General features: G+C 46.4%; 2 protein-coding genes across 2 annotated transcripts; both read right to left on the bottom strand.

Annotated features, from left to right (window-relative positions):
- Positions 1-5,084: 5,084 nt before the first annotated feature.
- On the bottom strand, positions 5,085-8,637 carry ZNF785 (zinc finger protein 785). Its single transcript, XM_041748524.1, is given in 5 exon segments — positions 5,085-6,471; positions 6,473-6,649; positions 7,189-7,235; positions 8,004-8,117; positions 8,271-8,637. Coding segments are annotated over 5 exon segments (1,347 nt in total). The 5' UTR covers positions 8,476-8,637; the 3' UTR covers positions 5,085-5,667.
- Positions 8,638-16,686: 8,049 nt separating this feature from the next.
- ZNF689 (zinc finger protein 689) lies at positions 16,687-23,739 on the bottom strand. Its single transcript, XM_041747488.1, has 3 exons — positions 23,033-23,739; positions 22,702-22,815; positions 16,687-21,402 (listed from the first exon to the last, which is right to left on the bottom strand). Exons 1-3 carry the CDS (start codon positions 23,235-23,237, stop codon positions 20,219-20,221), a joined length of 1,503 nt encoding a protein of 500 aa, XP_041603422.1. The 5' UTR covers positions 23,238-23,739; the 3' UTR covers positions 16,687-20,218.
- Positions 23,740-23,942: the final 203 nt, after the last annotated feature.

Genomic DNA, 23,942 nt, shown 5'->3' with positions numbered 1-23,942 from the left:
GGAGCCTGCTTCTCCCTCTGCCTGTGTTTCTGCCTCTCATTCTGTCTCTGTGTCTCTCATGAATAAATAAATAAAATCTTAAAAAAAAAAAAAAAGTACATTCACATTGTTGTGCAACCATCACCACCATCTCTCTAGGACTTTTTCGTCTTCACAAACTGGATCAATACACTTTTAAGTCTTAGCCTTTCTAATAGACCTTTTATTTATTTCTTTTAAGATTTTATTTATTCATGAGAGACACAGAAGGCAGAGACACAGGCAGAGGGAGAAAGCAGGCTCATGCGAAGAGCTGGATGCAGGACTCTATCCCAGGAATCTGGGATCCTGCCCTGAGCCAAAGGCAGACACCCAACCACTGAGCCACCCACGCGTCCTGAGCTTTTATTTTTTTAAAAATTTGCTTTAGATTCTCCCTTTCTGCCCCCCATACCCTGCTTGCATCCACCTATGTGCACACATGCTTTCTCACTCAAAAAAAAAAAAAAAAAACCTCTTTGAAAAAATATGCTTTTACTGTTGTTTCTTGATATATTTATTTTAGAAATTATTTTTAGGCATCCTGCTATGATACTTGCTTAGTTTCTAGCCCCATCTCCCTCACCTCTTTTCCCAAAATAATGCAATAAATTATAAGGTTTCCTGGGGTGCATGTGTGGCTCAGTCAGTTAAGCGTCTCTTAATTTCTGCTCAGGTCATAATCTCAGGGTGGTGAGATCGAGCCCCAAGCTCAGCACAAAGTCTGCTTGTTCTCCTCTCTCACCTTCTGCCCCTTCCCCTGCTTGCTGCAGGAGCTCTATCTAAAATGAATAAATGAATGAATGAATGAATTAATTAATTAATTAATATCTTAACAATTCCTATACATGCTATGATTGTTTCCTTTCTTGTCAACTGTTTGCTCTTTTTTATTGAAACATATTTGACCTAGAACACTGTAAATGTAAGGTGTACATGTTTTGATAAATGTATGTATTGTAATATGATTGCCATTGTCATTGTTTGCCTTTTAAAAATTTTCTAAGTGTCTTCCCTTTCTCCTTGCATTATCTGTGTTTTCTGAATTTTTATTTTTTAAATATTTTATCTATTCATTTGAGGGAGAGTGAGAGAGAGCATAAGTGGGGTGGGGGACAGAGGGAGAAGCTGACTCTGCTGAACAGGGAGCCTGATGTGGAGTGCAGGACCATGACCTGAGCCTAAGGCAGACAACTGACTGGGCCACTCAGGCATCCCATTGGTTCTTTAAGTTCTAAGTTACCAGGGATAGCATCAAATCTCAAATTACTATTTTCCCTTGGGAATCCTTCCTTGACCCTATGGTCTACTCTGTCCAGACTTGCCTGGGCCTCAGCTGTCATCCAGGGTCTGACTTCCCTACTGTACTGCATTGTATCCTCTGCTTCTGAGATTCAGTTATCTTTCTAGTTTTTAGTCAAGATGGATCATCTTAATAGTTTGTGGCATTGGACTATAAATACTAGATAGCTGTATCTAATAGTATATTGGGAATATTCCTTTTTAAAAAATTATTTATTTATTCATGAGAGACACAGAGAGAGAGAGAGAGAGGCAGAGACATAGGCAGAGGGAGAAACAGGCTCCTCAAGGGAAGCCCAGTGTGGGCCTTGATCCTGGAACTCCGGCACCATGCCCCAAGCTAAAGGCAGTCACTCAACCACTGAGCCACCCAGACATCCCCGTTGGGACTATTCCTGCCATCAGGCAGGAGGCCAGATGCTATTTGGTGAACATGGGGCTGGTCCTTGGGATTAACAAACAAAACCTACATCTCTGTTGACAGCAGTCCATTGTCTGGTCTGGGAACCTGGGAGCCTTGGAATTCCTTGCTTGGCTCTCCTGCCTGCCCTAGCACATGCTATCTCTCCTTTATGTTCCCAAATGTTCTTCATTGTTGACCAAGCTAGTACCTTCTCCATCTTTGGTTTCCTTGCCCCACCCTTGCTGTTTTTCACCTGGAATACTCTGGTTTTTGGTATGACTTCTGCTGATTTCGCCTCAACAATTACTTTTTTTTTTTTTAAGATTTTACCCATTTATTTATGAGAGACACACAGAGAGAGGCAGAGACACAGGCAGAGGGAGAAGCACGTTCTGTGCGGGGAGCCCAATGCAGGACTCAATCCCAGGACCCCAGGATCACAACCTGAGCCAAAGGCAGATGCTCAACCATTGAGCCACCCAGGCATCCCAATAATTACTTATTTTTATAACTTTTTAAAACATGAGTCCTGGAGGGGCCTCACCGCACTCATTGTGGTGAATAGTGTAGAACTGAAATAAGGAAAAACGTATCTTCACATAGGAGTCTCCTTCTAAACAGAGAATCAACTTTGCCTTAAAAAAAAACAAAACAAAACAGGGATGCCCGGGTGGCTTAGCGGTTGAGTGTCTGCCTTCGGCTCAGGGTGTGATCCTGGGAGTCCTGGGATCAAGACCTGAGCCGAAGGCAGACGCTCAACTGCTGAGCCACCCAGGCATCCCCAGAGGATTTTATCTAGACCAAAAAATACCTTTATTTACTTGGGTACTGTGTTATAAATTGCTTCTTTTCGCACCAGGGATGGAGAAAACATAAGGAAATGGAACTAAACAATAAACTTCGGTGTTAAGTAATAAGACTATAAGACTAGGGGCACCTGAGTAGCTCAGTTGGTTGAGCGTCTGCCTTTGGCTCAGGCTGTGATCCCGGGGTCCTGGGATTGAGCCCCATGTCTGGCTCCCTGCTCAGCAGAGAGTCTGCTTCTCCCTCTTGCTCCGGCTCTCCCCATGCTTGTGCTCTCTCCCTCAATAAATAAATAAAATCTTAAAAAAAAAAAAAAAGACTATAAGACTAAAACTGCACCATCTTAAGTGGTCAGTGTCATGTTGTTTTTCCAGCCAAACATAAAAATTCAAAGATGCTTTTACTTTCAAATTGTTTTATTGGCCACCAAATTGTATATGTTTGTTCCAGAATCTTGATCAGATATAATTAAAAGAAGTTATAAAACATACAAAGGTAATTATAATTTATAAATTTTACTTGTCTATAACAGGGTGCATTTGAGTTTTTTAAAAACATTTTATTAGAGTGTGTGTGTGTGTGTGTGTGTGTGTGTGCAAGCGGGGTGAGGGGCAGAGAGAAAGGGAGAGAATCTCAAGCAGACTCCACACTGAGCTCAGGCCCTGCTCCAATCTCACAACCCTGAGATCATGACCCGAGCTGAAACCAAGAGGCAAAACTCAATGGATTGAGCCACCAAGGCACCCCAGTACATTTGAACTTTTTTTTTTTTTTAAGATTTTATTTATTCATGAGAGACACAGAGAGAGAGAGGCAGAGACAGAGGCAAAGGGAGAAGCAGGCTCCATGCAAGGAGCCTGATATGGGATTCGATCCCAGGACGGTGGATCACGCCCTGAGCCAAAGGCAGACACAACTGCTGAGCCACCCAAGCGTTGCAGTACATTTGAATTTTAAGGGAGAGCCAAAGTTTATTATGTAAAGCTTAGCCTTGTGTTCAGGTGTTTAGGGATGAAATATAAAAATGCCTGCAATGTGCTGTGAAATAAGATGCATAAATGAACAGATAGGAGATGGATTGATCTACAAATGTAGCACAATTCTAGAATATAGATTAACTGTGGAATCTAGATGATGGGCATGAGTGTTTCTCATACAATTCTTACAACTTTTTTTTTTTAATTTTTAAAGATTTTATTTATTTATTTATTCATGAGAGACACAGAAAGAGGCAGACACAGGCAGAGGAAGAAGCAAGCTCCATATAGGAAGCCCGATGTAGGACTCACTCCTGGGACTCCAGGATCACACCCTGGGCTGACGGCAGATGCTCAACCACTGAGCCATGCAGGCATCCCCTTACAACTCTTAAAGAAAAATTTGGGGCAGCCCCAATGGCTCAACGATTTAGCGCTGCCTTCAGCCCAGGGTGTGATCCTGGAGATCTGGGATGGAGTCCCACATCAGGTTCCCTGCATGGAGCCTGCTTCTCCCTCTGCCTGTGTCTCTGCCTCTCTCTCTCTGTGTGTGTGTCTGTCATGAATAAATAAATAAAATTTTTTTAAAAAAGAAAAATTTTATAAAATGTTGTGGGGGCACTCAGCCACTTGTTCTTCAAATGATGACACGTGAGGTGCTTTCACATTTTATCTGAGACAATTAAGGCTTAGAAAGGTTGAATGTCATGCTTAAGGCCACACAGCTAGTAGAGATTGAGCTGACCTGGAATCCAGGTCTACCAATTCAGGAGAGGCTATGTGGTTAGGTGGAATAACACTCAGTTTCCATTAATGATCATTTTTGGAACCCAGGGGTTCCAAGAGCGTTCTTTAGTTCAAAGAGATAGTTGATTCCCCCAGTATGACTCCTGGCATGGAGATGTCCTTAGTCCTACTGGCCTAACCGACTGGGTGGCTCAGTTGGTTAGGCAGCTGCCTTCAGCTCAGGTCATGATTCTGGGGTTCTGGGATGGAGGCCCGCATCAGGCTTCCCTGCTCAGCAAGGAGCCTGCTTCTCCTCCTGCCCCTTCTGTTGTGTGCACTCTCTCAAATACATAAAAATCTTAAAAAAAAAAAAAAGTCTCCTGATCAAAAGTTAGACTAGCAGATCAAAATGGGTCAGAAAAACATTTAACTGCTGACACATACAAGCATAATAAAAATTAGACTGGAGATACCTGGCCTTGATTTCAAGTCTAATCACAAGTAATTTACTCTCTTAAACAAAAGTGCTGGCATTATGTTTCCCGCTGCTGTGGCCCAAGAACACATCTTTTTTTATTTTTATTTTTATTTTTATTTATTTATTCATGAGAGACACAGAGAGAGAGGCAGACAGAGACACAGGCAGAGGGAGAAGCAGACTCCATGCAGGGAGCCCCATGTGGGACTCAATCCCAGGACTCTGGGATCACGCCCTGGGCCGAAAGCAGACGTTCAATCGCTGAGCCACCCAGGCGTCCCCAAGAACACATCTTTATTCAGGAGGTGTAAAATCCAGAGAACATGCTAATATCTGAAGAAAAAAAACACTGCAATCACTAACTCATAAAAGTTTGAGGGGAAAAACCTTTAAGCTAAGTTGGACACTTTTGTATACCTATGTGCAGAGTAAGATGGGGCAGGACAGTTCTCCACCTGAAGCCATTGTTCTCCCTATGGTCACCATTAGGATTTTAAGACCAAAGAGTGCCAACAGTGGCTTGACACCACATGTGCCTCCTTGCCAAAAATTTCACCTACACTGGCTAAAAGAATCCTTGGATGAGCTTCCCCCATTGGGGATAGGCCCTAGGTGTGCCTTCTATTCCAGGGGATACTCAGAGGGTACCGACTCCTCTAATAGGCTCTTGTGTCTCGGGGACCCCATCTCTGAGGAACAGGAGATATACAGGCCAGAAAGCAGAATGCTCTATGGGAGAGAACAATCCAGGGGAAAAAGCCAGGTAGGTGAATGATTTGCAGGGAAGAACTCTCCCAAGTTTCAGACTCCTGCCTCCATCCAAAGGACCAGCTCCGTGTTCCCTTAACTCAGAGCTTTGTTTTCTTTAAATGCTACTTCCTTTCCATTCCTTATCCCTCGCAGGCATAAACTTTGCCTTTTCCCTTCCAAAGAAAACTAATCATCTCTTGTGAGCTCTATCACCCACATTCTTGAAATATATCTGAAAAATACCGGAAATGAACTGGGGGATCTTGGTCTCCCAAAACAAGGATCGGCTCTGAATGCCCTACTGTGGGTCCCTGCCACCTTGGCCTCTTGCCAGAGCAATGGATCCACTGATGGGCTTCCAAGGCATACTTGCGCTTAAAGCCTTTCCCACACTGTGGGCAGGTGAAGGGCTGGCTGTCAGAGTGAATGCACTGGTGACTGAGGAGAGACAAGTAGGTAAAGTGGAGGCCACAGTCTGGGCAGGGGTAGGGCTTCTCGCCTGTATGTGTGCACCTGTGGATAGCCAGCAGGGAGCTGTAGGCAAAACAGAGGCCACAGCTGGGACAGCTATAGGGCTTCTCACCTGTGTGCTTGTGCTGGTGAATGGCTAGCAGGTAGGGGTAAGTAAAGCGACTTTTGCAGTCTGGGCATGGGTAGGGCTTCTCCCCACTGTGAGCCCGTCTATGAATGGCCAGGGAACCCCTCTGGCGGAAACATCGCCCACAATCAGGGCAGGAGTAGGGCTTTTCACCTGTGTGGATGAACTGATGCTGGAGCAGGTACTTGCTCTGGGAGAAACGAGCCTGGCACTGGTCACAGGGGAAGGGACGCTCCCCAGAGTGGACCCGCTTGTGATTGGCCAGGAGGGAGGGGTAACTGAAGTTGCGGCCACAGTCTGAGCAAGAGTAGGGTGATTTACGGTTTGGAGTGCCCCTGAACCAAGGCTTGATAGGGCTCTGCCCAGAGTTCCAGCAGAGTTCTGGGCCTGCAGCTTTGTGACTAGGGGGGCCTGCTGGATGGCAACCACTCCTCGACAGACACTTCCTCAGACAGTTCCTCATGCTCCATCTCTTTTTGCTTTGGACTCTTCTTCAGTTCTTTTTCTTCACTCACATCCCTGGATCTTGGGATGGGAAAAGATAAAACTTGAAACTCAGTAGCACATTCCATAGTTCCATACAGTGGCCTGCCCTGGGAAGTAGCATGAATGTCTGAGTATCTGGCAGGTTCTGAGACTGGGGCCGCATCAAGCCTAGAAAGCTATCCTGGAGTAAAAGCGGATTTCATTGTCTGGATGGTGTTAATGCAAGAAAGCTCTGAAAACAGGAAATAAATGGAGATGTCAACAATATTTAAGCTCTACTGTTATGTCAGGCAGTAAGGGTAGGATGGTCTCAGCCCTCATAGAGCTTATAGTCCTGAACCTGTTTATGATCCTTTTGCAAAGTAGCCATTAAATGATGTCCCTTGGTACCATTCAGGGCCATTGCCAAAATGTCTACACTTGGATTGTACTCTCAGTACCATAGGAAGACCTGGGAATAAGCATTTATTAGGACATGGCTGCAAAGAAAACACATTTTCTTGACTTTAAAATCTCTGATGAGGGGGATCCCTGGGTGGCGCAGCGGTTTGGCGCCTGCCTTTGGCCCGGGGCGCGATCCTGGAGACCCGGGATCAAATCCCACGTCGGGCTCCCGGTGCATGGAGCCTGCTTCTTCCTCCGCCTGTGTCTCTGCCTCTCTCTCTCTCTCTCTCTCTCTCTCTCCCTCTGTGACTATCATAAATAAAAAATAAATAAATAAAAATAAAATAAAATAAAATCTCTGATGAGGGATCCCTGGGTGGCTCAGCGGTTTGGCTCCTGCCTTTGGCCCAGGGCAGGATCCTGGAGTCCCGGGATCGAGTCCGCTGTTGGGCTCCTGGCATGGAGCCTGCTTCTCCCTCTGCCTGTGTCTCTGCCTCTCTCTCTCTCTGTGTGTGTGTGTCTATCATAAATAAATAAATAAATCTTTAAAAATAAAATAAATCTCTGATGAATGACACTATCATTACCGTGTGATCCACATAATATCCAAAAAAGAACACTTGTCTTCATTATATTACACAACAAAAATCAAATTACAGGGATGCCTGGGTGGCTCAGTGGTTGAATGTCTGCCTTCAGCTCAGGGCCTGATCCTGGGGTCCTGGGATCAAGTCCCGCATCCCGCTCTGCCTGTGTCTCTGGCTCTCCCTCTGTGTCTCATGAATAAATAACTAAAAATTTTTAAAAATCAAATTACAGATGTGTTTCTCCTTTCCCTTGGCTGCCCTGTCAACTCAAGCTCTATTTTGCACTAAACCAGGGTTTCCCTGTCTAATTAAGTGGTGCAGTAAATCCCAATTTAGTGGTTCTCTGAGCCATTTTGCAGTGAGATTGGAACTTTCTGAAGACGAGGTGTAGGGAGATATGATGGGGCTGTAAAGGGGGCACTGTGTCCAGTGGATCTGTGTTGCGGGAGGGGGTTCTCAAAGGTCCCATACTGGGTTTGAATTGAAGTACCTGTTATCTTTCCCCTGTCTCTGATGACAGCCTCTGGATCCTGGGCCTCCGGGCTCCAAGCCTCGACCTCTCTTTCCACCCAAGAAATAAAAGCGGGTTTGGGGCCTGAAAATCCTGCGGAGGGGAAACATTGGGTCCGCCTGAGAACCTGAGAGGGGAGGATGAGGGTGCTTCCTCAGTGCCCACATTTCAGCCCACTCGTCTCTGGGGACATCAGTACCACTTCCCCACGGATTACTAGGTGCTGGCTGGACAGCCCGGCCTCACCGAGCGCGCCCAGCAGGCCGTAGGTCTTCTGCATCACGTCCTGGTACAGGGCCCTCTGCGCCGGCCGCAGGCACCCCCACTCCTCCGGGGAGAAGTACACGGCCACGTCCGCGAAGCTCACGACCCCAGGTCTGCTTTCTCTCGTGGGTCTGCTCCCGGCCTCCCCGGGTACATCCACCGGGAGCGGGGCCAGAGGCGGCGCCATGGGAAAAACCCTTCAGTGCTACGCCAGGAGACGGTTCCGGAATACGTGGAAACGCTAGAGTTTTCCTATCTTCTCAAAAAGTCCCTAAGGTCCATAGCACTGCCCTTAACCAACATGGCGTCTCCCCGGCCTCAACCTCCCTCGCCTTCCCTGTCTGCCCTTACCTACCGAGGGAAGAGCCAGAAGGGAAGTCGGGGCCGCAGCGCCGTCAACCGTAGGTGACGTGCGCTGATTGGACGGCGCCGGGCGGACAGGGGAAGAAGGCGGGCAGTGATTGGTCGTTCCGGAGCGGCCTATTTGAAAGGCTGAGGGAAAGACTGGTGTGTAGGTGCCGTGCGCTGAGAGACTGTAGGCTCTCTTTTCCCCTGGTTTTTCTGCGACAGGACCTAAAACAGAAGTTTTGACGGATTGGAGCTACTCCTTTCTGCTACTTACGTGAGACCTGTTGCGAGCAGATGCAGATCTCCTGGGCTTGCAGGTGAGTAAAAGCTGACGAGCGAAGAAGACTGAGGCCGATTCTGGAGATGATGGAAGTGAGGGATGGCCCATCCCCTCCTGCTCTGGGTACTCAGGGCCCCGCCAGCCCCGGTTCCTACCCGGTACTTGGTTTGGCCCATGCCCCAAGGTTGCAAATGTCTTGCCTTTCACGGACGCAGCAGCTGAGGGGCAGAAAGCCCAGGTGACTGCCCACGGGCGGCAGAGCCAAATTCAAAGTGATCTGGCTTCCAGGCTCAGCTAAGTGCTTAGCTAAGTGCTTACTGTACCCTATGTCAGTCAGAAAACTTGTGTTTAAATTACAGCTCATAAATGAGTAATAAAACTGGGAAACAAATCAGATCATCTATCTCTTGATCTGTTTTTGCAAGCTTTCCCAACTAAGTAATATTCATAGGAACAGAGAAGAAAAGTTCTAGAGATATAACAAAAAAGCTGTCCATCCCCACAGCGAAACCACTTTGAAGACATAATATAGCTTTACAATTCATGTGGGTATCCATTCTATTTCATAATTTAACCAAATTCAATAGACTATATAGGCAAAAGTAAGTTTTGTAAATATGGAACACTCTTAAAATACAAGTGGAGTGTAAGTTGGTACAAGTAGTTTGGAAAACTTGCAGTAACTACTAAAGCTAAATATATGCATACCTAGGACCCAGCAATTCCACTCCTCCATGTATACCCAACAGAAGTTCATGCATATTACCGAAAGGTTTACTGAAATGCATACATTTACTGAAAGAAGTGCATATATTTACTGAAAGACGTGTTCAGATGTTCACAGCAACACCAATTGCAATAGCCAAAACCCAGAAACTATCCACAACAGTAGAAGAATGAATAAATATATTGTGGAATATTAATTGAAATACTATTCATGGAATACTATTCATAGAATACTATTCAGAAGGGCATGTGGAGTCTCTAGTAGGGCTCCCTACTCAGCGAAAAGTCTGCACTCCCTCTCCCTCTGCCCCTCTCCTGATTTGTCTCTTTCAAAGAAATAAGTAAAATCTTTAAAAATAAAAATAAGAAAAAGAAAATCTAAATAAGCCAGCACTCCCAAGTACATTTGTGCTCCCTCTGTGACAAACCGAAGATGAAAACATGAACTGGCATTGTGGTTCCTACATGAAAATGGAAGCTAGTGGTGTCTGAACCTACAAAACCAATTTTTTTTTTAATTTTATTTATTTATTCATGAGAGACACACAGAGAGAGAGAGGCAGAGACACAGGCAGAGGGAGAAGCGGGCTCCATGGCAGGGAGCCCGATGTGGGATTTGATCCCAGGACTCCAGGATCATGCCCTGGGCCAGAGGCAGGCGCTAAACCGCTGAGCCACCCAGGGATCCCTACAAGACCACTTCTGTTGTCACAGTAAAGTCAACTATTGGAAGACTGAAGGATTTTTTTTCATTTGAAACATTGCTTGCCTATAATAAATGAGTTAAATTATGTAAAGAAAAAAATGGAGGGAGTGGAAGATCAAAGTTGAAGATGTGACAACAAAAACTGGTGGGAATGATGGATTGCTGGAAAGGGGACACAAACCAAAGACTTTGGGTAGCCTCTAGAGGCTGGAAAAGGCAAGGAAAGGATTCTCCTCTAGAGATTGGTGAATGCAACCTTGCTAACATCTTTTTTCTTTTTCTTTTTTTTAAAGATTTTATTTATTTCTTCATGAGAGACACAGAGAGACAGAGGCAGAGACACAGGCAGAGGGAGAAGCAGGCTCCATGCAGGGAGCCTGACGTGGGACTCGATCCTGGGTCTCCAGGATCAGGCCCTGGGCTGAAGGCTTCACTGAACCGCTGAGCCATCCAGGCTGCCCACATCTTTTTTCTTTAAAAGATTTTTATTTATTCATGATAAACAGAAAGAGGCAGAAACATAGGCAGAGGGAGAAGCAGGCTCTCCCTTCAGCAGGAGGCCTGATGTGGGACTCGATCCAAGGACCCTGGGATCATGCCCTGAGCCAAAGGCAGATGCTCAAACACTGAGCCACCCAGGTGTCCCCTTGCTAACATTTTATTTATTTATTTTTTTTTTAAATTTATTTATTTATGATAGTCATCACAGAGAGAGAGAGAGAGAGAGAGAGAGAGGCAGAGACATAGGCAGAGGGAGAAGCAGGCTCCATACAGGGAGCCTGATGTGGGATTCGATCCCGGGTCTCCAGGATCGCGCCCTGGGCCAAAGGCAGGCGCTAAACCGCTGCGCCACCCAGGGATCCCCCCTTGCTAACATTTTAATTTGAGTCCCATAAGACCCATTTCCAGATTTCTGACCTACAGAATTGTAAGATAATAAATTTGCATTATTTTAAATCACCTAGTTTGGTAATTTCTTACAGTAGCAATGGGAAACTAATACACGTCACATTATTGAGGAGCTATTTCTGAGCTTTATCAAGTACTGTATTGGGCGTAGGAGCACTCTCCTAGCTCTGAATTTGAGAATTGAAGATCTAAAAGAAGCATTACTCAAAGAGATTATGTTGAATGAAAGAAGCTGTAGACGAAAGAATACACACTTTAGGATTCCGGTTGTATAACACTTTATAACAGGGTAAATAAATCTGTGCTAGGGACACAATTAGAGCAATAGTTGTCTGTGGTGGGATAGGGATGGGTTTAACCAGGAAGGGAACTTTGTAGGATGATGGTATGTTCTATATTTATATATATATATATTTTTTTTAAGATTTAATTTTTTTTTTCATGAGAGACACACAGAGAGAGGCAGAGACAGAGGCAGAGGGAGAAACAGGCTCCATGCAGGGAGCCTGATGTGGGACTCAATCCTAGGTCTCCAGGATCATACCCGGGCTGACGGCAGCACTAAACTGCTGAGCCACCCAGGCTGCCCCTGTTCTGTATTTTGATAGAGGTTTGGGTGTATGTATTGCCAGATTCAGCAAACACTTAAACACTTAAAATTTGTTTGCATTTTATTATGCCAGTTTATTTATTTATTAAAAATTTTTTTAGTCATGAGAAACAGAGAGAGGCAGAGACATAGGCAGAGGGAGTAGCAGGCTTCCCGCTGGAGCCTGATGTGAGACTCGATCTCACGACCCAGGATCACGACCTGAGCCAAAGACAGATGCTCAACCACTGAGATACCCAGGCATCCCTATTCTGTGTCAGTTTAACCAAAAAAAATATGTAAAGCAAATGTTGAGTTCTAGTTAATGATGTACATGCTGAAATATTTAGGGGTAATGTGTACTGATGTTGACAATTTCTTTGAAATGCATCAAAAAATAAAATGGACTGGTAGAGAGATGGATAGTTATGCAATAAAGTAAGTATAGTAAAATGTTAATGCTAGAACGAGATGGTGAGTATATGAGTGGTCACTGTAAAATTGCTTCAACTTTATGTTTGAAAATTTCCTAAATAGAATGGGGAAAAAGAAAAGAGAAGCAAACTAATGTTCAGACTAGGCAGGAGTAACCATTTTTTAAAATGTACCATTAAATGGCATTTGGTGCATCTGCAGTGTTTGACAACCACCACTTCTCTTTCATAACTTTATCTTCTTTGTGATTTTGATTTGATTACATTGAATCTGGAGATTTTTTTGATATTGCTGCCATCTTAATATTAAGTCTTCCAATTCATGAACACAAGGTGTTTTTCCATTTATTTAGGTCTTTAATCTATTTCAGCAGTATTTTGTAGTTTTCAGTATACAGGTCTTTTGCCTCCTTAGTTAAATTCATTCCCAAAAAAAAAAAATAAATAAATTCATTCCCAAGTATTTTATTCTTTTTAATATGCTATGGTAAATGGAATTGTTTTCCTAATTACCTTTCTGGATTATTCATTGCTAGCATATGGAAATGCAATTGATTTTTGTGTGTTGATTTTGCATCTTGCCACTTTGCTGAATTTATTTCTTAGCTCCAAGTGTGTGTGTGTGTGTGTGTGTGTGTGTGTGTGTGAGTAATCTCTAGGGTTTTTTATTTTTTATTTTTTTTTCTAGGGTTTTTTAGATATAAGATCTTGTCATCTGTGAATAGAGATCATTTCATTTCTTCCTTTCTACTTTGTTTCTTTATATTATATACAGTATTGAAAAGAAGTGGCAAAAGTCGATTCCTTGGGGCACTTGGCTGGCTCAGTCAATACAGGATGTGCGACTCTTGATCTTGGGGTTGTGGGTTCAAGCCCCACATTGGATGTGGAGCCTACTTTAAAAAATAAATAAAATGTTAAAAACAACACCACCACCAAAAACCTGGGCTTCTTGTCTTGTTCCTAATTCTAGGGGGAAAGTTTTCAGTCTTTCCCCATTGAGTGTGATGGTAGGTATGGGTTGTTCATCTATTGCCTTTATCATATTGAGGAAGTTTTCTTCTATTTTGGATTTTTTAAAAAAGATTTTGTTTATTTATTCATGAGAGACACACACAGAGAGAGAAGCAGAGACAGAGGCAGAGGGAGAAGCAGGCTCCATGCAGGGAGCCCCATGTGGAACTCGATCCCGGGACTGCAGGATCATGCCCTGAGCCAAAGGCAGATGCTCAACCACTGAGCCACCCAGGTGTCCCTTGTATTTCGAATTTATTGAGTGTTTTTGTCATGAGAGGATATTGAATTTCGTCAAATTCTTTTTCTGCATTGAGCTGACCTTTTTTCCCTTGTCCTCTTATTGTGGTATCCATATTACATTGACTGATTTTCATTTGTTGAAGCGTTCTTGCATTCCAGGAATATATCCTACTTGGTCATAGTGTATAACCCTTCTAATATACTGCTTTGGTTTGCTAGTATTTTTTGAGTACTTTTGTATTAATATTTATAAGGGATATTGGTCTGTAACTTTCTTTTCTTATAATGTCTTTGTCTAGCTTTGGTATTGGAGTAAGAGTTTTTAAGATATATTCTAGATTCAAATTCCTTTTCAGATTTATCAGTCAGAAATATTTTATCAGGCAGCTGGGGGGGCTCAGCGGTTTAGCTACACCTTCAGTCCAGGGCCTGATCCTGGAGACCTGGGATTGAGTCCCACGTCAGGCTCCCTGCATGGAGCCTGCTTGTGTCTCTGCCTCTCTCTCTCTCTCATGAATAAATAAATAAATAATTTTTAAAAGATTTTATTTATTTATTCATGGGAGACACAGAGAGAGGCAGAGACACGGGCAGAGGGAAAAGCAGGCTCTATGCAGGGAGCCAGACATGAGACTCAATCCCGGATCTCCAGGATCAGGCCCTGGACTGAAGGTGGTGCTAAACTGCTGAGCCAGCCGGGCTGCCCTCATTTTATTTTTTTAAAGGTTTATTTATTTATTTTAAAGAAACAGAGCATGCATGCTGCGGGAGGGGCAGAGGGAGACAAGCCAACACACCACTCAGCAGGGAGCATGATGCAGGGCTCATCCCAGGACCCTGAGATCATGATCTCAGCTAAAATCAAGAGTTGGACACTTAACTGACTGAGCTACCCGGGTGCCCCATTATTTTTCATTTTAGATTATTTTTTTTAAGATTTTATTTATTTATTCATAGAGACAGAATGAGAGAGAGAGAGAGAGAGAGAGAGAGAGAGAGAGGCAAAGACACAGAGACACAGGCAGAGGAGAAGCAGGCATCATACAGAGAGCCTGATGTGGGACTTGATCCAGGGTCTCCAGGATCACGCCCTGGGCTGCAGGAGGCGCTAAACCGCGGCGCCACAGGGGCTGCCCTTCATTTTAGATTAAAAGTAGCCAGGGGCAACTACATGGTTCAGTCATTTGGGCACCTCCGCTCGGCTCAGATCATGATCATCATAATCCTGGAGTTCTGAGATTGAGCCCTGAATCAGGCTACCTGCTCAGCAGGAAGTCTGCTTCTCTCTGTCCCTTACCCAGTTCGTGCTCTCTTGCTTGCTATGTCTGTCTCTTAGATAAACAAATAACATCGTTAGAAAAAGGAGAGACTGACTTACTTTACTTCCAAAGCTTATTTCTTGAATACCATTTATAGGAGATTTGTACCAATTCTTCTGGGAAGATAGTATTTTATTTGTAAGAATGACTCCTGATTAGCAGCAGACAGGACCAGAAACACAGACTTATCACCTGGCCATAGCTACAAGCAAGATTACTGATTCTGTTGCAGTATCTTTTATTTTAGGGGTTCTGTCCCTTTCACAGGTATGTTGACATTCATTTTCTCAACTCTATAGGAGCATTTCCTGGTCTTGCTTTTATTTATTTTTAGAAGATTTTATTTGAGAGAGAGAGAGTGAGAGACCACAAGCAGGCAGGGGGAAAGGAAGAAGCAGACCTTCCGCTGAGCAGGGAGCCCATTATGGGGTTCCATTCCAGGACCCTGAGATCACTGAGATCATGACCTGAGCCAAAAGCAGACACTTAACTGACTGAGCCACTCAGGTGCCCCCTAGTCTTGCTTTTAACAACATCTTCTAAACCAGTAACTTCTCTGTGTTTATTGTTAAGCTTTAATTCACAGGATAGTTATGATACTGTTTTTTGCATTTTCCCAGTTCCTTGATCAGTTGTTCTTGGAATTTGGGAAAATGTATATACGTTCCCTAGGAAACATTGAGAAGGAATTCCTACATGCACACCCCAGAAAGAACCACAAGAGGCACCAGGAGCACTAGAATATGGGCATGAAAGCTAAGTTATGGGAGAGCTTCAGTAGGAAAACTAAGGTAAATGAGATTGAAAGTAAATTATTGATTTGCCAAGTCACCAGGCATCTTAAAGGACAGTTTGGGTGGAGTAACACCTTGTAGAGCAGTCAACTTTGGAGTCACACCTGGCTTGGAATCCTGGCCCTCAGACTTACTAGATATGTGATCCTGGATAAGTTACTTAATCTATCAGTAACTTCAGTTTCCTCCTCTATTAAAGGGGAATTATACATTCTGTCAGGTGTGCAACCTAAGGTTACCCTACTTACAAATTAACAAATTAGCCTCTTATTGTTTCGTGGATGCTGGCAGAAGACAAGAGACCCCAGTGTCCTAGACCAAAGACCTTGTCCAGGGCACAACAAGCCACCTGAGCATCATGTGTGTGTTGGTTCTTTTGTCTTGTAAGCCCCACAGAGGCAGCATGGAGGGGCCTGATGGACACCAGGCATGCAGTGAGTGTGGCACTGTGGGGGAGGAACAATGAATTTTGAGAACCTGGTGTTTTATGGTAAGTAGCAAGCAAGCTGCTCTTTGTCCCAAACTCCCTTACAGTTGCTTAATGCAAACACAACCATAAGAAATGGCTGGGGAAAGAGTGGTCAGGGCCTTGCCTGCTTGCTTGCTTGCTGGCTGGCTGGCTGGCTTTCTATACTCTAGGTTACAGCTTTTTTTTTTTTTTTTTTTTAAGATTTTATTTATTTATTCATGAGAGACACAGAGAGTCAGAGACACAGACAAAGGGAAAAGCAGGCTCCCTGCAAGAAGCCTGATGTGGGACTCGACCCCAGGACCCCAGGATCATGACCTGAGCCGGAAGGCAGACACTCAACCAGTGAGCTGCCCAGGTGCTCTGGTTATAGCTTATTAAAGGAAAAGGATACAGATTAAAGTCAGCAAAGGAGAAAGGTGCATGGGCAGAGCCCAGGAGAAACCAGACACAAACTTCCAGGCGTTCTTGTCTAGTGGAGTTGCACAGGGATGCACTTTATTCTTCTAACAATGATTTGTGACAATATGTGTGAACTGTTGCCAACCAGAGAAACTCACCCAAGCCTTGGTATCTAGGGTTTTTATTGGGGAGTCAGTTACACACAGAGTACCCACATGACTGACCTTAGCTACTCAGACTCAGCCTCCCAGAGCAAAAACACATTCATCATAAACCACATTGTCAGGATAAACTCATCTGGTCAGACTGGTACAGCATGGCTTGGGGCCTCCAGCATACAGTCACACCCTAATCAGGCAAAATAGTACAAGGCTTTGGAATTTATCTCCCAGGAATGAGCCAAGTGCCAGTCCTGAAGATGGGCTTTCTTTGGAGTGGGCAGGGTTTGAGCAACTTAGGCCTGCTGAGTTAACCCTTTTCTATACATGCCTGGTCTCCAGGAGTCCACTGCCTGGTGAAATACAGAGATGTTTTGGATCTCCAAGAATTAGAAAGTGTATAGATCCAATGTCCAGTAATCCCTAAAAACCATAATGACTTCCCCTTTTCCTGTGCCTTGCCACCCTGGGAAATAGCTGCAGGTACATTTGAGAAAGGCTTCTGGAAGATATACCCTGTGTTTTTGCCAGTGTAATATAGTCCTTCATCAGGGGGCTCAACCTCTCTTCGTTTAGGAGGCTTTAGGTCTGGAATTGGCTCGTCTGAGAATTTGTTGAAGGCAAGGCCTTGCATTTTTGGCATATTCTGCAAGATGTGGAGCAACACGAGAGACACATGGAGGAGCATCTCCTCACATCTACTTTATGGGGTTCTCATACACATTACATTGGAATGCATATAAAGTGCTTAACACAGTATGTGCCCCATCATAAATGCTCAACAAAGTAGCTATGATACTATTGCAATAGGCCAAAGAATACAGTGAATATAGGCTACTGTTTCAAGAAATTTAGCTGAGAGGCGCCTGGCTGGTTCAGTTGGTAGAACATGCGACTCTTGATCTTGGGTTGTGAATTCAAGTCCCATATTGGGTGTAGGGATTACTGAAAAATAAAATCTTAAAAAAAGAGATTTTAGACTGGCAGGTGTGTATTCCAGACAAGAGAGGGACTCTGAAACCATAAAACTAAGGAGAGAAAGATGTAGCAAAGTCCCCTAGAGGGCAGGAGATAAAATCAAGCACAACTATGTTGATGAACGCTGTAATTAAATACTTGTAAATGTGGAGTCAGTGGAGAGTGAGATATTAAGAGCTCCTATTTGAAACCTTTGGTTTCTTAAAGAGAAGGTATTCACTGGTTAAGGATACAGGGAAGACATACTGAAGGCTCACTGAGGTTGAAGATGAGGAAAGGCGTGGTGCTGGCTCTGGCACCTCTCAGCAGCACTGCTATTTCCTCCTCTACAGCTCATGGGAGATAAATCCATATCATGACTGTGGATTGTTCATTCTTTGGGTTGCAAGTAACAGAAACTCAAACTACCTGAAACAGAAGGGAGAACTAATTGGAAGGATACTGGGATCTCCCATGGAAAACAGGGCCAGGTCACAGCTGGGCATGGAATGACACTGGGACTGAAATACTTTAGGGGACCTAGGAAGTTGTCACTCATCTTGGCCCTCTACTGACCACACACACACTGGAACTTGGCCACCAGGGCCTCCAAGTCTTATGAGTTAGAATCCGGGCCCAAAGGAAGTTAACAGAATTCCTAGGTAAAGAGAGTTGGGTCAGCCTGGTGGTAAACATAGAATAGCCTGTTCTAATATAGAGCTAGGCAGACATTTGAATAGCTGTTAGGGCAGGTCTGCATCAGAACTGTAAAAATTTCTACCCAGTCAAGGACCTAGACTTATATTTTATATACAGTAATTCCACAAGGAACATCATTTATCGACATTTTAATGAGACCCAATCTGGTATGACCCGTCTTAGGGTAGCTCATCCATTCATCTGAGGAGAAACAGTTACAATGCAACTTGCTAAATACCAGAACAGAGGTAATTACAGACACTGTGTCCTCCAGCAGTTTCCCCACTTTGGGGCTGAGATTAGGAGAGCTGAAGGAACAAGCAACAGGGGTAGGAACATGACCCACTCCAGCTGTTGGAATAGCAGAGAAGTCATGTTGGGAAATCCCAATTTGGTGCAGCTACCCAAGGCAAAGTGGTAGGCCTTGTTCATTTAATGTGGTAAAGCTTTACTGAGCATCTACTCCGATGGGTGCCAGGGAGGCAGAGCAAATATTAAGACACATTGCTGCTGCTGCTTTGGGGAGCTTATGTGAGGAAGGCAGGCATGAACACAATTTGGGGACTATAGACTCTTCCTGCTCTGTGTTCAATTACTCAACTTCCTACCTCCCTTGAATGGCCTCATCTCGTTTTATGAAAACTGTTGAGGACTCATGGAAAGTCCTGTGCTGAGGTTTCCTTATTCTGATGAGAATCAGGGAGGAGTGAGACCCAGTTCTCAAGGATTTTCTAGCCACTGGCTGCCTGGAACTAATCCACATCCACTGGATGAAGCACAAGCTGGTCCCCGTTTTACCTCTTGCTGCTAGGTCATGGCTCCCCTGCTTTTCCTTAAAATCAGTCTTCTCCCAAAGCTTATTTTGCCTATGTCCCAGACCCAACTTGAATCAATTTCCCAAACATGGGGAGCAGAAGACTTGTCTTCACAGTATGTGGTTTAAAAAAAAAAACAAAAAACAAACCTAGGTATTTATGTGTCTGCAATGAAGCCTTGGTCCAGTGTCACCACTCCCAGATTCAGTGCAATCTAGAGCTGTTAGAACAGGTAGAGACCAAGGAGGTGTACAATGTACACTGTGCTGCTGGCATATTTTAGCCTGACCCTTTAAAAGGGACATTGAAAAACCAACACCTGTTTGGAGAGAGCACATGTGGGAATGGAAACTCTGTCTTTAAGGAATGATTGACCAAATAATGCTGTTTAACCTGAAAACATGGGCAAAGCAGATATAATTTAAATTATCTGAAATGCTGTCATGTAGATGGAATATTACATATTCTGGGCCAGGCTTATTGGGAAAGAGAATGTGGTACTTCAACAGCCTTCTATTAAAGATCAGAGCTATCCCATAATGAAATGACCTGCCTTGTGAGGTAGTGAGCTCCCTGTCAAGGGAGGTTTTAAAGCAAGGGTAAAACAACTTGGCAGGAGTGTTGTAAAAAGAGGGCTAAACCAGGTCTGTTTAAACCTGGTATGGAGGAAGGGGCAGAGCAGGGCAAGCTACCCCCCCTCCCCCCATGAATGGGATTCTCCTGACTGTATGCAAGGGGACAGGTAATCCCTATATACACAAACTAGAAAAGCAAACAGCTTGGAAAACAGCAGGGAGAACTGTCAGCGCTGATATCAACACACAGAAATACTTTCAGGATAGGGTAGCTTGGAAAACAACCACATGATGTCACCTCTCCTAATGGGACTGTCTGTTCTAGACACTTATGGTAAGGCAGCCAGCGTGGTGGAAGAGACTAGAGTTCAGGGCTCTGTAGCAGGACATCTGGATTTTTTATTCGGACTCTGCCTTGCCTGACCTGGGGCTTCTGCTTCCCTTCTCTGGGCCCCTCCGTGAAATCAAATGAACCTCTTGGGTCCTTCCCCTACTAAAGCGCACTGCCCTTCTGGCTGGCGCCCCCTAGAGCAGATCTAGAGCTACAGTTCGGGGCCCTGGGGCTACACTTGTGGACTGCCAGAGACCACCTCTGGCGGAAGCACCGGCCGCACTCCAGGCAGGGGAAGGGCTTCTCCCCTGTGTGCAGGAGCTGGTGCTGAGCCAGGTGGCTCCACTGGGCAAAGCGCTTGGCACACAGGTCGCAGGCATAAGGCCGCTCGCCTGAGTGCACGCGCCGGTGACTAGCCAGGAGCGAGGGGTAGGCGAAGCGGCGGCCACAGTCCTCGCAGGCGTGTAGCTTCTCCTCCGTGTGCGTGCTGCGGTGGATGGCTAGGGAGCCGCTCCGCCGGAAGGCGCGGCCGCAGTCCGGGCAGGGGTAGGGCTTCTCTCCTGTGTGCAAGAGCTGGTGCTGGAGCAACGTGCTGCGCTGGGAGAAGCGGGCCTCACAGTGCTCGCAAGCATAGGGGCGCTCCCCGGAGTGCACCCGCCGGTGGCTGACCAGGCGAGAGGACGAAGAGAAACGCCGCTCGCAGTCTGGACACGGGTAGGGCTTCTCGCCTGTGTGGATGCGCTGATGGATGACGAGGGCAGTGCGCTGCCGAAAGCGGCGGTTGCATTCCAGGCAGGTGTAGGGCTTCTCTCCCGTGTGTGTGCGTTGGTGAATGGCTAGCAGGGAGGGATAGGCAAAGCGCCGCCCGCAGCTGGGGCACTGGTGGGGCTTTTCACCTGTATGCGTGGTCCGGTGATTGGCCAAGGAGCGGCTTCTACGGAAGCAGCGGCCACAATCGGGGCAGTGGTAGGGCTTCTCCCCTGTGTGGATAACCTGGTGCTGCGAGAGGTTCTTGCGTTGGGAGAAACGTTTGCCACACTGGTCACACACGTAGGGACACTCACCAGAGTGTGCGCGCCGGTGACTGACCAGCAGGGAGGGATAGGAAAAGCGGCGCCCACAGTCTGGGCAAGGATAAGGCTTTTTCAGATTCTGGGCACACTTGTGGCTCTCCAGGGCCAGATGATCAGGGAAGGTACAACCACAGTCAGGGCAGATGGGGCCCCCAGATGTCTGCCTGGGGATCAGCCGGGGTTTGCTGGGCCGCCGCCCTCTCTTCCCTTTTCGGGGTGCCTCCTTAGGCGGGAATACTTCCTTCTCTCCATTCTTCTTTCTGGTTCTGGTTTCTATAGAAACACAGGGAGAGATTAATTTAACAAATACTACTCCCCTATCCTTGCCCATGACACTGTTACAGGTGAGAAGACAAACAGGCTCAGCCCCTCTTCAAGGAGTGTTAGTGCCAAGGACAACAAGCTGTGACATACTACTAAAGAAATAGGGAGGATATTCCAGTAGTCCCCAGCTCTGTCTGGAGAAGTCAGGAAGTGTTTCTTGGAGGTTATGCAGATTTGAGAAATTACAAATTTTTGAAGAGGTTAAGTGTAAGGCAGGAAGTAGAAGCATGAGGTGTGAGATGGCAGTGACTAGGTCATAAGGCCCTCTAGGCCAATGGTTCTCAAATTTTATTGTAATGAGAATTATTTGGGTAGCTTATTGAAACAAGTTTGGCTTCAGCAGGTCTGGCATGGGGCCCGAGATTTTGTATTTCTGATTCTTTCCTGAGTGATGCTGCTGCTGGTCTGAGGACCACACTCTCAACCACTGCTGTTGAGGACTTTAAACTCCAGTGCTTCTCAAACGTAAACATGCATGCCAATCAACTGGGGCTGTTAACAAAAGAAATACAAGGTCCTAGATATCCATCAGAGTAAATTAATAGTTCTGGGTCCAGGAATTTTTTTTTTTTTTTTTTTTTACTGAGTTCCTCAAGTGACTGCGCTATAACTGACAGCCACATGACAACCTGCCATGGCAAAAACGGAAAAGTTTTAAGCAAGGAAGTATCATGGACAGATCTGAATCTTGGAAAGACAGCCCTGGTCTCAGAGAATCCAGCACACAAACGGCAGCCCAAGCAGTTATATCCACCCCTATGGGTGAATCTGGGACCGGTCCACCTTAATGGCATTAATCAGAGCCTTGCTTGATCCTGAGAGCAGATTCCTGCACCGATTAGGGGTTGCCCTGCCAAAAGGGCAAAAAGAGGACCCTGCACCCCAGGCAGCTGCTCCCCATGAGATCCCTTCAACCCAAATCCAGAACACCCAGACAGGTACCAGGTATCTCAGTCAGAGTCCAGTTCAGAGCAGACTGGGGGACAGGGATCCTGGGAAGGTAGCTCCTTCTAAAAGCTCACCAATTCATTCACACAACAGAGAACTGCAGGCCCTTGGTTTGCAAACTGACATGTAAATCACTGTATGGTGGACCCACCCAACACCATCAGAGAGACAAGATCCTAAGGTGTGAAAATGAACACAGAAAATAAAGCATTACAGCATGGGCCACAGGCTCCCCAGGCCACCAACACTCTAGACTAGTCGTTAGAGGTTGCAGGCCCTTTGCAGGCATTTTACACTCACTTCTTTGGACTGTTACCCGTCTTGGGCACTCCTGCGGATCCAGGGCAGCCGGTTCCCAATCATCGGTATTTCGTTCCAACCAGGAGATGAGGGCTGGTTTGGGGCCTGCGCACCCTGGGCGAGGAGAACCAGTCAGACGTCCAGCTCCTAGATAACGCTCGGTAAAGATCTACCCGGTGTCATCTCCTGTCCTCCTCCCCTGACACAACCTGGTCGCAGGCCAGGCCCCTGGACACTCTGGTCTCCCTGCCGCCCTGCCCTTACCCCCCGCCCGCTCCTAACCTCCTCCATCCCTTCGGGCCCCGCGGACGCGAACGGGGCCGGGCCTCACCGAGCGCGCCCAGGTGGCCGTAGGTCTCCCTCATCACGTCCCGGTACAGGGCCCTCTGCGCGGGCCGCAGGCAGCCCCACTCCTCCGGGGAGAAGTACACGGCCACGTCCGCGAACTTCACCGCCCTCGGCCTCCTTCCCCTTCTCCGGCCGGGTCCGGCCTCTCCTTGTCCCCGCGCGGACAGCGGAGCCGAAGGTGGCGCCATTGGACCCCAGAAGCCGGCGCCACGGCCTTCCCCGTCCCGGCCTGGACCCCTGGCGGACCCCGGGATTTGGGATCCCCAGCCGGACTGGGGCTGAGCGTGCCTGGGGAGGCCCGGAGGGAATAGGAATCGGCCGCCTTGCGGGGCTAACGGAAACCTTTCGCTGTTATTCAGGAAACTCCTGCCCGAACTTGGGTGAAAGGCACCGGAAGATGCCTTCGGGGAAGATGGCGGCGCTGCTACCGCACCGCCTTAGCCTGGAACACAGGCGGCTTCCAGCTATCGATTTTATTGACCGGAGCGCCATGCCGGCTTCCTAACCTCTTTGCCCTCAAGTGTGATGGCGCTGCGATTGGGCTTCACGCCCTTTTTTCCCCCATTACACGCGCCCATTGGGCGGCGGCCGAAGATCGGGCGTTCTGATTGGATGGTGGCGAAAGCGGCCTGTTTGAACGAAGCCAACCGAAGCTTAAGGGCAGGAAGCCGAGCCTGGGCGCCGGGTCCCTGCAGCCAGATCGCAGGCGGGCGGCGGCGAGGTGGCTAGACGTCTAAGAGACGGGCCCTGTTCTCTGGCAGCCGCTGCCTCCCTGAGGAAGGGAAGGATTTGAGTGACGGAGCCACCCCGGCCGACCTGGGGCTGAGAGTACCCCGGTGGCTTTCTCTGAATTGGACAACTTCCTGGTGCCCTTTCCGGAGGGGAAAGAACGT

This window comes from Vulpes lagopus, chromosome 3, assembly GCF_018345385.1.
Source record: "Vulpes lagopus strain Blue_001 chromosome 3, ASM1834538v1, whole genome shotgun sequence".
Taxonomy (NCBI): domain Eukaryota; kingdom Metazoa; phylum Chordata; class Mammalia; order Carnivora; family Canidae; genus Vulpes; species Vulpes lagopus.
The sequence above is the reverse complement of the archived record's forward strand: the minus strand, read 5'-3'. Positions and strand labels throughout refer to the sequence as shown.